Below are 14,489 nucleotides of genomic sequence, written 5' to 3' on the forward strand. Positions count from 1 at the left end.
TTGCAGAGAGCTCCCCAGAGGAGAGCAATTAATGATGCTTCATTAAATAGGGTCTGTGTTCTTTCAGCTGGCTGGCACATCACTGCCCTCCGTGTGCTCCTCAGGTCCCTCTGCTGGGACAGGAGAGATGTGTGACCACGATGCTGTAGGACAACAGAGCCGCCTGCCTGGGGCACTGGGCTGCCTAGATCATCTCGCTGAGAGCCTGGTAATTTCCAGATGGAGCTTGCTGCTTCGCTGTGCATAAAGAGCTGCTTCCCTTCTTTGCTGCAGCGTGTTTCTCCCATCCTGCAGCCCCAGGGCTGTGCTGGCTGGTAACCAGGTGCTTGTGCAGGCCCTGCAGGTCCAGTTTTTTCTGTCTCTTAAGCTGCTCCTTTGAGATGCTGTTTTATTGATGCTTCCTCTCTTCAGCTGACCAGGAAGGGTGAAGGTCTGTCTTCGGTGACGAAGAGTCAGAGCCTGACTGCGCTCCCTGGGTCTTTCTATACCCTGTCTCCAGGCTGCATGCAGCAGCACCACTGTGGGTCCTTCTCCAGCCTGCCTCACCCGGCCTCCTCTGGGCTCTCAGGTAACCAGAGGTGCTGGAAGCTCAGGCTGGGCTCCTTGCTGGCTTAGGGGGTCACACAGAGGATATGTGACATCCTCTTCTTCTCTCTGTCCAGACAGGAGACCAGCAAGCTCCTCCATCAGCTCAAGCTCCAGCCAACCCCAGGAACACTGCCTGGCCTCGCAGTCCTCCTCCTTCAGCGAGGGCAGGTCTCCTCTGGAGCAGCCCAGCGCTGTCCCTCCATCCCACATCCCCTCACCCAAAGACCCCTTCTCTCCAGCCAACGAGATGAGTTCCAGCACCACCAGCCAGAGTGAGGACACTTGGACAGGGAGTCAGGATGAATCACAAAGCGATGCTAACGATGGGCCGGAGTACCTGGCCATCGGGAACTTGGGGCGCCGTGGCCGGGCCTGCAGCACCAGCAGCACCAGCAGCAGTAAGAGCAGCAGCTCCAACATGTTCTCCTCTAGCAGCTCCCAGAAGCTGGACTCAGGGGATCGGGGGGCAAACGGATGTGGCAGCAGGGGCCTGGGCCTGTTGCGCCGGTCCAGCTTTTCAGAGGGACAGTCATCGGTGTCGCAGGGCGTCCTCAAGAAGAGCCACCTGCGCTCACACTCTGACACCAATGTGGCTTCGGGGAAATTGCACGGTAATGGGGTTGCTTTGCTTGGTGCGTGGGGTGGCTGTGGGGTGTGGGCACAATGAGGAACCATGGCCAGGTGGGAGTCACCACTATTGGGATGTTGGCTTTCCCTTCAACTCCGCATGTCAGATGAGCAACGGGAGCAGTGGGCAAGCATTTGGAGGTTTGATTGTTACCCTCCATCTTTCTGCTCCACACTGGAGTGATGGGCTGACATCAGGATGCTGTGGGCCAGTCTAGTTTTGGTGTTAGCAGCTCTGCTGTGGCCTTCACTGGAAGCTTAGCAAATAGCAGAGATGCTGCAGAATTAGCTGTTCTCCTTTCCCTCTGGTCCTGTCCGCTTGGGGGATAGAGCTGTGGCAGACTTTGGAGCCTCTTGTCATGGTACTGGTAACCTGCTGGGCTCTCCTGTGCTCTTGAGTGTGTGAATGCATGGTGGGAGGATTTGGGAGTGAAGGGACAACCATTTTGTGGGAGTCAGTCCCGCTGGTGCTGCCTACATGGGAGAAACAAAAGTTCTTGCTGCGTAGTAACCAGTCTGTCTCTGTTTTCTTTCCCTTAATGCTGCCCTCTTCCTCCTCTGTCTGTCCAGGAGGCCTCAGGGATATCACCATTATAATAGAAGATCCAGTGGCAGGTTTGGGAGCCAGCAAAACAGCCTCATTAGTGATCACTGCATTCAGTTCAGAATTTCCATCAACCCATTAATATCCATTTAGAAAGCAAACAAAATTTTTTTTCTCCCAGGAGTCCCAGGTGCTTTGAAGTGCCTCAGGTTTATGCATGTGGCCTGACTGAAGATCCCAGCCTGGATTTTGGCAGTAGTGGTCCAGACCAAGGCTGGCACCCAGCTCTTCTGCATGGCGTTAGGAAGTGCTGACCAGCAAGTCCCTGAGCTTCTTCCCCCGCTGTCTCCTCCCCCCATTACTCTGGGAGCCAGAAGAGGTTGCCCCTGGTGGCCAAGGGCTGGTAGCCCTGAAGGCGTGGGCTTCAATGTGATATTTTTCATGGGGCAGATCTGCAGCAAGGGGCAGTTTGATGCTGATGGCACTGGGTGCTGAGCAGTCCATGGCTGGGAAGGCTCCTCCTAGAGTTGGCAAAAGCAGGGACAGATGTGCCTAGCCCTGTTCCTTGCTCTGACTCCGGCTTCAGCAGGAGCTGCAGGGTGCTGCTTTCCAGCAGTAGGCTGTTTTTGGGCATTCCCAGCCAAGTCAGCTGCTCTCTGGAGCCTTGCTGTCTGCAAAATAGTGGCGGTTGTTTGTCCCCAATGAGGCCAGCTCCTGGCGGTCCCCACCAGCTCAGCCTGGCAGTGTGCAGCCCTGCATCATGTGTGGGGAGGTGACCTTGATCACTGTGATCCTGGCTCTGGTGTGCAGGGAACCTGGGTTTTCCCAGCTGAGCAAGAGTGTATCCTTCAGATGCCTTCTTGCACCCTTGTCCAGGCCACAAGCCTCGCAGATCCCTTGGCTGCTTAGATGTCCCCATATCTCGTGTCCCAGCCTTATGGGGTGATTCTTCCTTGGAACTGCTCCAGGGGGAAGATGGGGCTGTCAGAGGTGCTTGCAGGAACTATTGCATTTTCCAGATTTGCACGGCATAAAGAGACAAAGGCTCAGGACCTGACTGATCCATAATTGTCATGGCCTTTTTTTCTTTCCCTTTCACCCATCCCCTGCTGCCTGAAATGCCCCTCTAGTTGTCTTCCCTCTTGGGCTTGACTTCAGGCATGGCACAGAGCAGGTGAGCCAAGTGGAGGATTTCCCGTGTTGATTCCCATCCATTTGTGCCCACCCATATGATGATGATCTCCTTTCATTTCACACCATGCTCTGGGCTGGGCACTTCTGGATTGCTGACATGTGCCTGGTGTTGTCTTGTTCCCTTGCAGAATCCCATTCAGATACAGGTGGAGGAAGAGGGATGGTCTCTGGTTCCACTCAGAGCAGTGAACTGAGCACGCCCAGCTCCCTCTACATGGAGTATGGTAAGTACAGTGAGCATCAGCGGGGATGTTTGCTCCTGGGCATGCACTGTAGCAGCCTCAGCTTCTGGCACCTGCTTGTGGGATGCAGGCATGCAGGAGCTGGCTTGTAGTGAGCTGGTTGGGAACTGGAAAGGCTTGTTAGCTTGGAGATTGCACCCTGAAGGTCTGTCTGGCCTTCTGGGTGAATGAGGACTCGCTGCAGTGCTCAGATGTGGGCTCTGCAGGAGCCTCTGTGGGTCCAGCAGCATCAATGCTGAGCAACTCATTAAAAGTTTTTCCTCTTGGCATGGGTGTGTATCCACTCTGCTACCTACAGTATGCTAGAGCATGTCTGTTATTCATATTGTTTTGTTATTTGGCATTTGCCTTCTCTTTCTTTTTATCCCGAATAACAAACATTGGCTACCTGAAGGCTGTTATGAGGGCCTGCCAGGAGTACTTTCGTGGTTGCTGTCTTAGCAGCTCTGCCCAGGATGTGTGGGGATGATGATTATTAATGATGTGCTGTGGTGGTGCCCTAGGGCTGCCTGAGGTCAAGGTCTCCTTGTGCTCCAGGGCAGAGCTGGCCCTAGTCATTGTTCCAAAATTACTGCTGCCTCCTGTCCAAGAGCCACAGAGAAGCAGGAGAACATCTGATAGCAGCCAGAACAGTCAAGTGATCTCCTGCTCCTTCCTGCTTAGGGTGGGATGTTCAGGAGGGCTGAATGTTTTCAGAATGCCTGCTGTCATTGTAATGGCCCTGTGTTGGTCGCTGTTCTCCATTACAGTGGATGAAGCTGGATCTAGTTCTGTCTGTAGAGTGGGATAAACAGCTGTTGGCTGTGTGAACTAACACAGAGCATGGGCTGTTACCCAGTGCTTGGAGCAGTGGATTTCCTGGTCCTTCCTTCATAATGTTGCTGTCTTGTTTTTCCAGACTCTGGCCAGTACCTGAGCTCGGGGGAAGGAATGTTCAGAAGACCCTCAGAAGGGCAGTCCCTCATCAGTTACCTCTCTGAGCAGGACTTTGGCAGCTGTGCAGATCTGGAAAAGGTGAGGGAGGCAGCAGCCTGTGTTCTCTGGAGAAATTTTACTGCAGATTCAGTGCTACCTTCCTCTGTGGGGGAGATAATCACATGCTACTTCCTGCTATAGAGCTGGGCATAGAACTTTCAAGTTGAGTTGCTCATTTATGGCTGGCTTCAAAGATTTGCCCATCTAGTGTTACATGCAGCAGCTTGGCTGCCTGTTGTGGCTCCTTACGGGCATGTGTTGACTCCCCAGCATGGAGATGTTGCACATCCACTTTGTAAGACTTGCCCTATGTTTTGCAACAATTCTGTTGCCTCAAAAGGCTTTGATTTCTAGGTTCTCATAGAAGAGTGAGATTTCATAGGGCCAGAAAGGTATAAGGTCTTTCTGCCACCTTTCTGGATGAAAATATTAAACCATATGTTACCAAGGCTTCCCAATTTTCCCTGTGCTACAGCCTCAAATACTTTTGCTTTTGCCTTGCAGGAGAATGCTCACTTTAGCATCTCAGAGTCACTAATTGCTGCTATCGAGCTGATGAAATGCAACATGATGAGCCGGCAGCTGGAGGAGGAAGAGGAAGACAGCGACAAGGAGATCCAGGAGCTCAAACAAAAGATTCGCATTAGGCGCCAGCAGATCCGCACCAAGCACATGTTCTCTAGCTGCCAGGAGATGGGCTCAGACAGTGGGTGATGTTTTTTGTGCTCATTTCTAACAGGGTGGTGCAGAGATCTGTGAAACCCTGCCATATTACAGTGTAGTGGGGCCGATACCATATATGCGTAACACTCGTGCCCTGGTGACACTGAGTTAAGGAATGTGGTTTCATTTTGAAGCCACAGAACCTGTTTTCCATCCTTGCCATCCACCCTTCCCTGGTCACAGCTGGCTATCACTTTACCCCTTTGCTGTCCGTGCCCCGTTCAGCTGCTCGCACTGATGGCCTGGCTGTGTTGCCTTCCCTTTATCTCCCAGGCCTTGTGGCGACAGACAGTGAGTCCCAGTTCAGCTCCCATGGCTCCACGCGCCTGTCTGATTCGGGCTCTGCGGAGGATGTGGAGGAGTACGAGATCCGAGGTAAGAGGCAATGGCTGCATTAGCTTCTTGCACAGAGAGAGACTTCTCCTGGGCCTGGTTGCATTGAGCTCAGTCACACTAAAGGAGAGCATGTCCTTTCGGCCTTCAGGATGGCTTTTCCCAAACAAATGGCTGAATGCTGAGCATGAACAGATCAACCAGTTTCTCTCATGTGGTGGCATGACTTTCCTTCAAAATCCTCTATAATTCTTTAGCATTCAGAACTGGCACATGGTTTCCATTTCACTTGCCAGGTCACAGAGCAGCTGTCACAGCCAGGGAGAGATGGGAGGGCTGCCACCCTGCTTTCTTCCTCCCCAAGCAGTAGGAGCAGACTTGTGTGTTGGGTGGGAGCAGTGGGTGCTGGTCAGCCCCTGACCTGTACTGCGCCTGGTCTCTGCTCCTGGCTGCTAGTGCGGCTGAGCCTGTTGCATGCAGGAGACCTGCCTTAGGTCCCTGGTCATCCCCTTCCTTCGAAGCCTCCTTTGTCCTCCGGGATGGATGGCTCATATCTCAGCAGTACCTCGGTCATGCTTTAGACTTTAGAGGTGAGATGAGAGAAGATGGAGCAATCTGGTCTCAGTTTATAAAGTTCTCAGTCTTCTTGTCTGTGACTTGACAGCAAAGCCCCCATTTCAGTTCCTGAGAGCTAGATTTTGGACTTGGTTTTGAAGTCCCTTTAGGGGTGTGTGAATTTAGTTCTGGCTTCTCCCATGCGAGTGTTGCTTTTGTGTTATGCCCTTTCCCATTGGTCTGGCCAAAGCACTGAAGTGAACTGTTTTGTCATCACCGTGTTATACAGATGGTAACGATGGATCTAACCTGATTCAAATGTCCAAGGACGGCCTCTCAGTGTCAATGGCTTCCTTGTTCTCAGGTAGTACCTGCAGTGCTCCCTTGGCACGCGTGCGTGTGTGTGCAAGGTGTGTGCGTGTGTGTGCCTCGCACGTGCACAGTTCTCAGCGTGCCCCCTCAGGGTGTTGCAGGGAGTGCAGAGGCCTCAATCTGTACAGGCTCATCAGGTATCGAGTTCATCAGCAGATCAGCTTCAGATCAGGCAACAAATCACTGAAATTTACTGTCAGGCCCTGGCCTAAGTCTCCGGTGTGGGTATTTCAACTGTCCTTCCTCACAGCTTAGTCCATGTAAACCAGCTCCTCATGCTTTCTGATTTGGGAACAGTGACACAGTGTCATCCAAGTGTCAGCAAGAAGAGCTGTGGAAGGACGGTGCTTTGCTGGGAGCAAAGAGGAAGCAGAGGAGCTCTGCCTGGTCACCACCCCCCAGGGGATTTTTCCATGCAGCATTTTGAATACACAAAACATGCCTGCTGCTTGGAAAACCTGTCTAGCCTGGGGTGGGACTCAGGAAGGCAAAAGCATAGCGCTGTAATTCTGTAGCTGCTGGGCTCTGTGACAGCAGTCCTCTGCTGCAGCACCAGAGGTCCATCTCAGAGGTGCTGCCCTCTAACACGATGGCTCTGAATGGAGCTGCCCTGCTGAAAACAGTTGCCTCTCTGATCACACGCAAGCCAAGGAGGGAACCAAAAAGAAAGGAATCTTGCTCTTTGAATGACTCTACTGCCAGCTTTTGGGCACAAGGCAGAGCAAGCACAGGCCCGAAGCACTCTGAAGCAGTTGGTGCCTTGGGGAAGAGTCATCCTGCTTGATTCCACAGAGCTGGCGTGCAATGACTCTGATTCAAACTGTGGCCAGCCCTTCCCTTCCTGACAAGACCTGACTTGGGGAAGAATCCTTCTAGAAAGAGGTCTTTGAGGGAAAAGTAGTGAGAAAAGCTGGAAAGAGGTGTTTCTTACCCATTGGAGGCCCTGGATGCTGTGATCATGTGCAGCCTGGTATTGCTTAGCTGCTGATCTCTGCTGTCAGCATTTGACATCAGTGTGCTGCTCCTGCTGGAGATGCTAGTGCTCAGAGCTTCCCGTCAATCCTGCTGTATCCTATGAATTCAATGCAGAGTTGGCTCATCCTGGCCTGAAGCTGGCAGCTCAGGGCTAGGTGACTTCCCTGACTTTGTGTGCATTTCACCAACCCCCTGGGGACTGTCCCACATGGTGAAAGCGTTAGCAGCGGAGACATTTGGGGCAGCTAAGTGGAGACTTTTGAGGAGTGTCTGCAATTAAGAGTGGGGAGGGAGTGATGACAGGATCCCAGCACCCAGGGGAGCCTAGGGCCAGGTCTGGATCCCTCTGCCCTCCCTGAGATGATAGCAGTGCTCTGCCCAAGATCTCCTCATAGTGCTTGGCCTGTCCTATACTGTGTGTGCTGCACTGTTTGCTTGAGTTCGTCGTACTCTAGGATCATGCAAAGTCTTCTTGCACAGAACCAAAGGCCTCAGAGCATGGTAGATACATCTGCAGTGCGGTATATGATTAGGAGGCTCATTTTGGCTGAGTTCCCTCTTTTCTGCAACAAGAAGTCTGTTTGCATGATGTAGATGGGTGGATTCCTTAGCATCAGGATGCTTTCGTGTGTCAGTTACTAGCAATGGATGTCAAACACAGTGTTATGTGTCCATGTTGACCTCTGCTAGCATGAGTTTGTAAACTTAGTGAAGGTCTATCGAGGCTCAACCTGGGCTCTTTGCATACCCTTCCCTTTCTGAAGCCAGGAGCAGCTGAAGAGTCATTTGCTCCAGGAGAGCACTTCTTCAGAACTTCTTGCTCCCTGTTCTGCTGGAGCAACCCTGTTCTTCCTAGCAAAGCTGATGGCTCGGGGTGTTAGCTTTCTGCTGCAGAGCAAGCATGAGCTGGTGCCTGGACACAATCTGAGTGGTCTGTGTCACTGACCTGCATGGGTAGCAGAGCAGAGTGACTCCAGAGCCACGCATGGGGGGCAGGTACCACTGGGATACTGCTGTGGTGCCCACATCCTGGCCCTGAGGAGGGATGTGGTAAAGCCCAGGTCTATTCCAGAGATCCTGGATCTCTGCTTCCCAGAGAGAGCCTCATGGCTCTGTGCCTCTGCATAGGACTGACCCCTGCAGCCACATGGATGCTGACTCATCTCTCGAGCGCAGGACTCAGGCTGCCAGTGCTGTGGTGCAACAGCTGACAAGCTGTGGCACAGCCACTTATCTTGAGTTGTATGATTCAATAGAGAGGAGGGTTTTGCATCCCATTGCTAATGCCCTGCAGCACCTGTAGTGTATAAAGAGCTACTAAACTTTCTAGCTAACCTTGCTGTTGTGCCCTCCTAGCTCCAGCTGTGTGCACTGTTACAGGCTGTGTAAACACTAGGACTTGGTGTGTGACCTGCACCACCTTCCACACCAAATCCTGGCTGTGTTTTTGCAGCATCCCACTGTGCCTTACCTTGTAACTCCCAACAGGTGATTAATTTGACTGCACCTCTCCTTGCTGCTCTGTATCACTGGTAGAAGCTGATGTTGTAGTTTCTGTGCTTTTAAACAGCTTGACGAGTTTTTAAAATGAAGCTTCCGTTTGGAGTGAATGTATTCTTCAGCCCTGTCCAGTTTGCTCCATCATGTTTGTTTCTGATTCAGATGCAGACATCAAGAGGAACCCTGACTCCAGCAGGAAGTCCTTTCTCTCCTCAGAGTCCATGTACGTATTCAGCTTGCACTGAGACATCTTGGTACCCAGTTCCCTTTCCTGCCCAGCTCTACTTCCAGGTGCTTCAGCTGCTGATTTGCACTGGATTGCACATCCCTCCCTCCATCCCTACATTTTCTTACCAGTGAGGCACAGCTGGGTCCTATTTTTGAATTTGGAAAGCAGCACCTGGGATGATAAAGATCATTCACATGCTATATAGACATGAGATATGATGTGGCTGTGTCTGGGGAGATCCCCACAATTTCTAGTGGTAGGAGGCTGGGAAGAGGAGCTGGCATGACTTGGAGTATATGGCCTGCCTGGCTTCTGGTTTCTGCTGGCTCTGAGCTTCCCTTGCCTTTCTCTCTCATCTGGGACAGGTGTAAAGCTGTGTCCCTGCTTGAGCTGAGAATTAGCATCAGAGAATGGGGGAACGTGAAGCAGCACAGCTTTGAGACCCCTAGTACTAACTGCTTCCTTTCTTGGCTAGATCCCATTCATTCGGCAATTCAAACTCTGCAGAAGCTGTGGCCATGGGTTTGCTGAAGCAGTTTGAGGGCATGCAGCTGCCAGCTGCCTCCGAATTGGAATGGCTGGTCCCTGAACATGACGCCCCGCAGAAGGTAGGGGTGTGAGTATGTCTGTGTACAGGAGGGTGACAGTGACTGAGGTGGCACCACCAAGGTACATGGGCACTGCTTGGAGGTGCCAGCACAGGAGCAGGGCAGTACTGAGGCACGGTGATTAGAAAAGCATACAGTGCAGAGCTCTCACTGCTCTTTGGAAATCCCAACTCACCGATTATTTGATCCTTTTCACACATTCCCTGGCTTCATGCCCACTGCCCAGGGCCTTTGCTAGTTCTGATGAAACTGGAGGAGAGAAGGATGGGTTTTGTCCAGGCCCTGCCGCTTGCTGTGCAGTGCCTTGGCTAACAGCCGAGAGGGCTGAGAGGACAGAGGCAGCAGTTTGGGAACAGCAGTGGCTCCCAAGCAAAAGTTGTGCTTGGGCACAACTGGGGCAAAATCCCCTAGAGCTGGGGCATAAGCAAGGCCTGCATGGCTGCTCACCCACTGCTCTTGCTAGGCACCTTGATTGCTTGTTTGCTGTTGGTTTTCAGGGCCTGAGATGGTCTTTAAAAAAGCTGTTTAAGCATCCTGGCTGGTATAAGAAAAGGCAGCTTTCCAAAAAACTCCTGCTGGTACGCTGGGAGCGGATGATGCTGGGAGTGGATGATGTGCCTGGAGGGAACATGCATGGGCCACAGTGTGCACTAACTGCTCGACTGTCAACATGCCAAATGGTTCCTTTGTTGAGGCACCAGTGTTGGAAATGAGCTGTCGTGGGGCCATGGGGTCTGGGTCTTGTGGAGGAACCAGAAAGAAGTGAAAAACCTCACAAAGAACAGAAGGTATCCCTAGTGGTGCTGACAGCTCCCTGGAAGGCACTCAGCCCAGCTGTGTGGCTTCTTCCTTTCCCCCTGCAGCATGTTCTCATAGGGTGTTGCTACCACATCTTCCTGGGCAGCGGTGCCTTGGCCTTTTCCTACTAATGTCTGCAGAGAACAAACTTGGCATTGGGTTTACCTGTCTTGTGCTCAGCCCTTCTCCACGGGGTTCTTCACAGAGGCTGCTGTTTGGTCTCCTTGAAGTGCAGGTTGCTCTTTGATATGCAGTTGTTCTGGGGATCTGGGTGACATACGATCAGACTCCTTGAAGGCATCACATTCAGTACCAGGATCTTCATCTTGCATGGTGCCCAACTCTGCCAGGCTCTTCAGCTTGCCCACGCCCTGAAGGGCTGAAGCATCACACGCCCCAGTGAGCTTGGAGTTAGGCTGTGCTTGGGAAGCATGAGGAGACCTGCCCAGGAAACTGGGCTGCTTGGAAATAGTGAAAGTTCCTGAAGAGCCCATGTGTAAATAGGGTGCAGCAGTGCCGGGCTCTGCTCCTGCAGCCTCATACAGCAGAGTGCTCAAACCCCTGGGGAAATCCCTTTTTCCAGCTCCTCTATTCAGCCACAACAGCCTGTTGTTGGGACAGGGCTAGGCAGTAGGTGCCAGGCACCAGCCAGGTGCATTGCCTGTATAGTTCTAGGCAGGGGTCTGATCCTTTTACCTGCCTCTCCCAGCTCCTGCCCATCCCCGACTCTCTGCCCGTCTCTCCTGATGACGGAGAACACGCCGACATCTACAAGCTGAGGATTCGGGTGCGTGGAAACCTGGAGTGGGCCCCCCCACGACCACAGATCATCTTCAACGTTCACCCAGCCCCAACGTAAGAATTCATACAGTAGAGGGCTCTCTGGGTACCTGCCCTTTCCCCCCATTGTTTGTTTTAGGTTTTTCCATGGTTGATTGTCTTTCCTTTCCTACTTGGCTAGCAGGGCTTCTCTGCTCTCAGCCTGCTAAATCCACATTGGCCATCTCCATGTGGTGCCTGTGCTTCCTATCTTTGGTGTGCAACAAGGCTTTCTTCTTCCACTCACCTGTCATCCACACTTTCATCACAAGGAATGTGGATGTGCATGTCCAGAGTTGTGTCAGCGCCTGTTGTCAGGTGCTGGGTGCCATCAGGCCTGGATTCACTTATGTCATCTTTTGACTCTGGACAGGAGGAAGGTAGCTGTGGCCAAGCAGAATTACCGGTGTGCAGGCTGTGGCATCCGGACCGATCCTGGTGAGTGCTGAGCAATAGCTGGAAAGCAGGGAATAACCTGTGAGAGTGGGAAGATGCAGAGGGGGTGGATTGCAGCAGAGCTCAGCATGAGGTCATTGGGAAGATGGTATGCTTTTTCATGGTGTCATTTCTAAGGCCTTTGCCAGCTCTGCTCACATGTCAGCATACATGTGTTGAGGACCTGTAAATGGACAGTCTTTGCAACACTTACCTTCCTATCCTTTGGTAGCCTGGTGGGTCTGCAGTGTCTGTATCCACAAATTTGGGTCACAGCTTTTGCGCACTCCTCTAACAGCATGGATTGATAGGTGGGTTGTGGTCCTCAAAGAATTTTGCAGCCTGCAGCATGCTTTCAAGCTCCACTGTTGAGCAGTCTGGGGCCGGAGGAGGAGCTGGCAAGGCAGAACGCCTTCCTCGCTGGAAATGTTGATACACGGATGGGCAGAGCCTGCACCTCACCTGACTTCCCCCTTCCCCTGGGCTTGGCTAGATTACATCAAGCGACTGCGGTACTGTGAGTACCTGGGGAAGTATTTCTGCCAGTGCTGCCACGAGAACGCCCAGACAGTCATCCCCAGCCGCATCCTGCGCAAGTGGGACTTCAGCAAGTACTACGTGAGCAACTTCTCCAAAGACCTGCTGAGCAAGATCTGGAGCGACCCGCTCTTCAACGTGCAAGATATCAATCCTGCCCTGTACCGGAAGGTGAAGTCTCTCAACCAAGTGTGGGTAAGCCCCTTCCCTCACCTTCCTGGGTGGGGCTTGCAGGGGGAGGGTGGCTGCCAGTTGTAAATCGTGCATTGGAGAAGCTGAGAAGCGGATATTTCAGTTTCTGAAGCTTAAAACCTCAGCGCTGTGGGTTTCCGTTCATATCTTGTTTCCTGTGCAGCAGCACAGAATGGGAAGGTATTTCTGCTTGGTGTCCAGCTGGGCCTTGGTTTATTTCCTGGAGCGTGTGGTGACTGTTGTGCTCGCTGTATCCAGCGTGGTGTAAACACTCCTGTACCAGGGGAACAGCAGCCGTTTCACCAATGCAGGAAACGGGGCAGACGTGTTTGGTTAAGGTCTGTGATCTGTTTACTGATCCCTTGTGTCCCTCCTTCCTCTCCAGCTGCTGCGAATCCAGCTCTTCCACATGAAGAACATGTTTAAGACCTGCCGGCTAGCTAAAGAGTGAGTCCTGGGGTGCGATGTTAAGCTGTTTGCTGTCCTGTATCTGACTCAGTTGAGTTCCTCTGCTCTGAGCTCCAGTTTTGCTGTCCTTGCAGTCTCCTGGACTCCTTCGATGCAGTGCCTGGCCACTTGACAGAGGATTTGCATCTCTACTCTCTGAGTGACCTCAGTGCCACCAAAAGGGGGGACCTGGTGCCTCGCCTGACAGAGCTCCTGAAGGCAGGCAGCCTGCACGTTGAGAAATGCATGGTAAGGCCTCTATAGCCACCTACTGCACAGCTCTGAAACACCCTTTGGGTAGGCTTTCTGTGTAAATAGCCAGTGGGAAGGCATTTGACATGCAGAGCAATCACAGAATTAACTGATTACAAGCTTGCTGCTCTCACCTGTTCCACAGAACTGCTACCCAGCACATGTGGGATATTTCTTACCCTATTTTGACTTTATCCTTAACACGTTGATTCTGCCTTAGCTATGCTTCATGCTGGGGATGGACTGTCCCACATAGGTAGAGCAAGACACCGTGTCCTACTATCCAGCTCCAGAGAGATGAGGAGCGTTGAGCTTACTTTTTTCCTGGCCTTTTCTCCTAGCTGTGCCAAGCCAAAGGCTTCATCTGCGAGTTCTGCCAGAATGAAGGCGACATCATCTTCCCCTTTGAGCTCAACAAGTGCAAGACATGTGAAGGTGAGGTATGGGGAGAAAGAGGAAGGGGGTCAGCAATGTCTGCTTCTTCATTTTTGAGTGGCTTTGTGCCAGTAAGAAGCATGGAGCCAAACACAGGCAGCCAGACCACAGTGCTTCTATGAACAGCTATGTCTGCACCACATGATATCAGCAGCAGATCAGTTGTTGTTTACAACAGTGTTTAAAATAATATTACAATGGTATTTGCTCATCCAGGGCAGCAGCCCTGCCCTGCAGTGAAGCATGTGCTGCAGGGTCAAAGTTAAGACTGGAGCAGTTTCAAGTTAGGTACTTTACAGCATGAGTTCTTGCTGCTTTCAGCAGTGCCAAATGCCTGCTTCTGGTGTTTGTCCTCCTGGACAAATCTGGAGCATTTCTCTGCAGGTGTGGAGAGCCAGGCAGCATGTGCCAGCCTTCAGCTGCTCTCCTTTTCTTCCCCCAGAATGCAAAGCCTGCTACCACAAGTCCTGCTTCAAGTCCACACGCTGCCCTCGCTGCGAGCGACTCCAAGCCCGAAGAGAGCTGCTGGCCAAGCAGAGCATGGAATCCTACATCTCAGACTATGAAGATGATGAGCTAGAGCAGCAGGAGGCAGCAACAGCCACCTAAGCACGGTGCAGCAGAGGAGCAGGCACCGGGTTTATTTACACCTTCATCACCAGAGACTGAACCAAGCATACTTACGGTGAGGAGGACTGGCAGGATACTCATCATACCTGGAGCAGTGTCAAAGGGATCTGCTTTCCCCTGTACAGCGTTAGGGAAGGATTACCTTCTGTCATCCAGTCTGTTCCAGGTAATGGACGCCCTGGGATGCCTTGATGAGGGGAAAGGTGGTGGCCAGTCCTGTCTGCCCCATAGGCAGAAAGTGAGTCTTTACCAGGCAATCACTTGTGAGCCTGTCTGCAGCCTCCTCCTTGTCCATCTCCATCCCCTTCTTCCTGGAGGAGTCCTCGGTGGGGTCAGCACTTTCTGCTCATCAGCTGGACACTGGAAGCTCTGGCCATCTGCTCCTGGGAGAGGGAAGTCAGCTCTCCAAGTCCTCCCATTCTGCTTCTTGCTGCTAGTTTGTGTGTACATGGAAATATGGGAGGGCTTGGGGGGGGGGG

At 52.3% G+C, this 14,489-nt stretch overlaps 1 protein-coding gene across 6 annotated transcripts in view; it reads left to right on the forward strand.

Annotated features, from left to right (window-relative positions):
- The window catches only part of RUBCN (rubicon autophagy regulator), a 26,323-nt gene extending 11,834 nt beyond the window's left edge, over positions 1–14,489 (forward strand). For 3 of the 6 annotated variants that reach the window (XM_048954567.1, XM_048954571.1, XM_048954572.1), the window contains exons 6-23: positions 68–208; positions 412–568; positions 663–1,199; positions 1,786–1,830; positions 3,082–3,177; positions 4,094–4,209; positions 4,675–4,876; positions 5,167–5,268; positions 6,071–6,145; positions 8,791–8,851; positions 9,333–9,465; positions 10,973–11,118; positions 11,456–11,520; positions 12,011–12,249; positions 12,632–12,693; positions 12,789–12,942; positions 13,287–13,380; positions 13,823–14,489. In XM_048954567.1, the coding sequence (XP_048810524.1) occupies positions 68–208; positions 412–568; positions 663–1,199; positions 1,786–1,830; positions 3,082–3,177; positions 4,094–4,209; positions 4,675–4,876; positions 5,167–5,268; positions 6,071–6,145; positions 8,791–8,851; positions 9,333–9,465; positions 10,973–11,118; positions 11,456–11,520; positions 12,011–12,249; positions 12,632–12,693; positions 12,789–12,942; positions 13,287–13,380; positions 13,823–13,989 (2,592 nt within the window). In that variant the 3' untranslated portion in view covers positions 13,990–14,489. The remainder of the gene's footprint in view (positions 1–67; positions 209–411; positions 569–662; positions 1,200–1,785; positions 1,831–3,081; positions 3,178–4,093; positions 4,210–4,674; positions 4,877–5,166; positions 5,269–6,070; positions 6,146–8,790; positions 8,852–9,332; positions 9,466–10,972; positions 11,119–11,455; positions 11,521–12,010; positions 12,250–12,631; positions 12,694–12,788; positions 12,943–13,286; positions 13,381–13,822) is intronic. The other 3 variants (XM_048954569.1, XM_048954568.1, XM_048954570.1) reach the window with 3 other exon arrangements.

Source organism: Lagopus muta, chromosome 9 (assembly GCF_023343835.1).
Source record: "Lagopus muta isolate bLagMut1 chromosome 9, bLagMut1 primary, whole genome shotgun sequence".
Taxonomy (NCBI): domain Eukaryota; kingdom Metazoa; phylum Chordata; class Aves; order Galliformes; family Phasianidae; genus Lagopus; species Lagopus muta.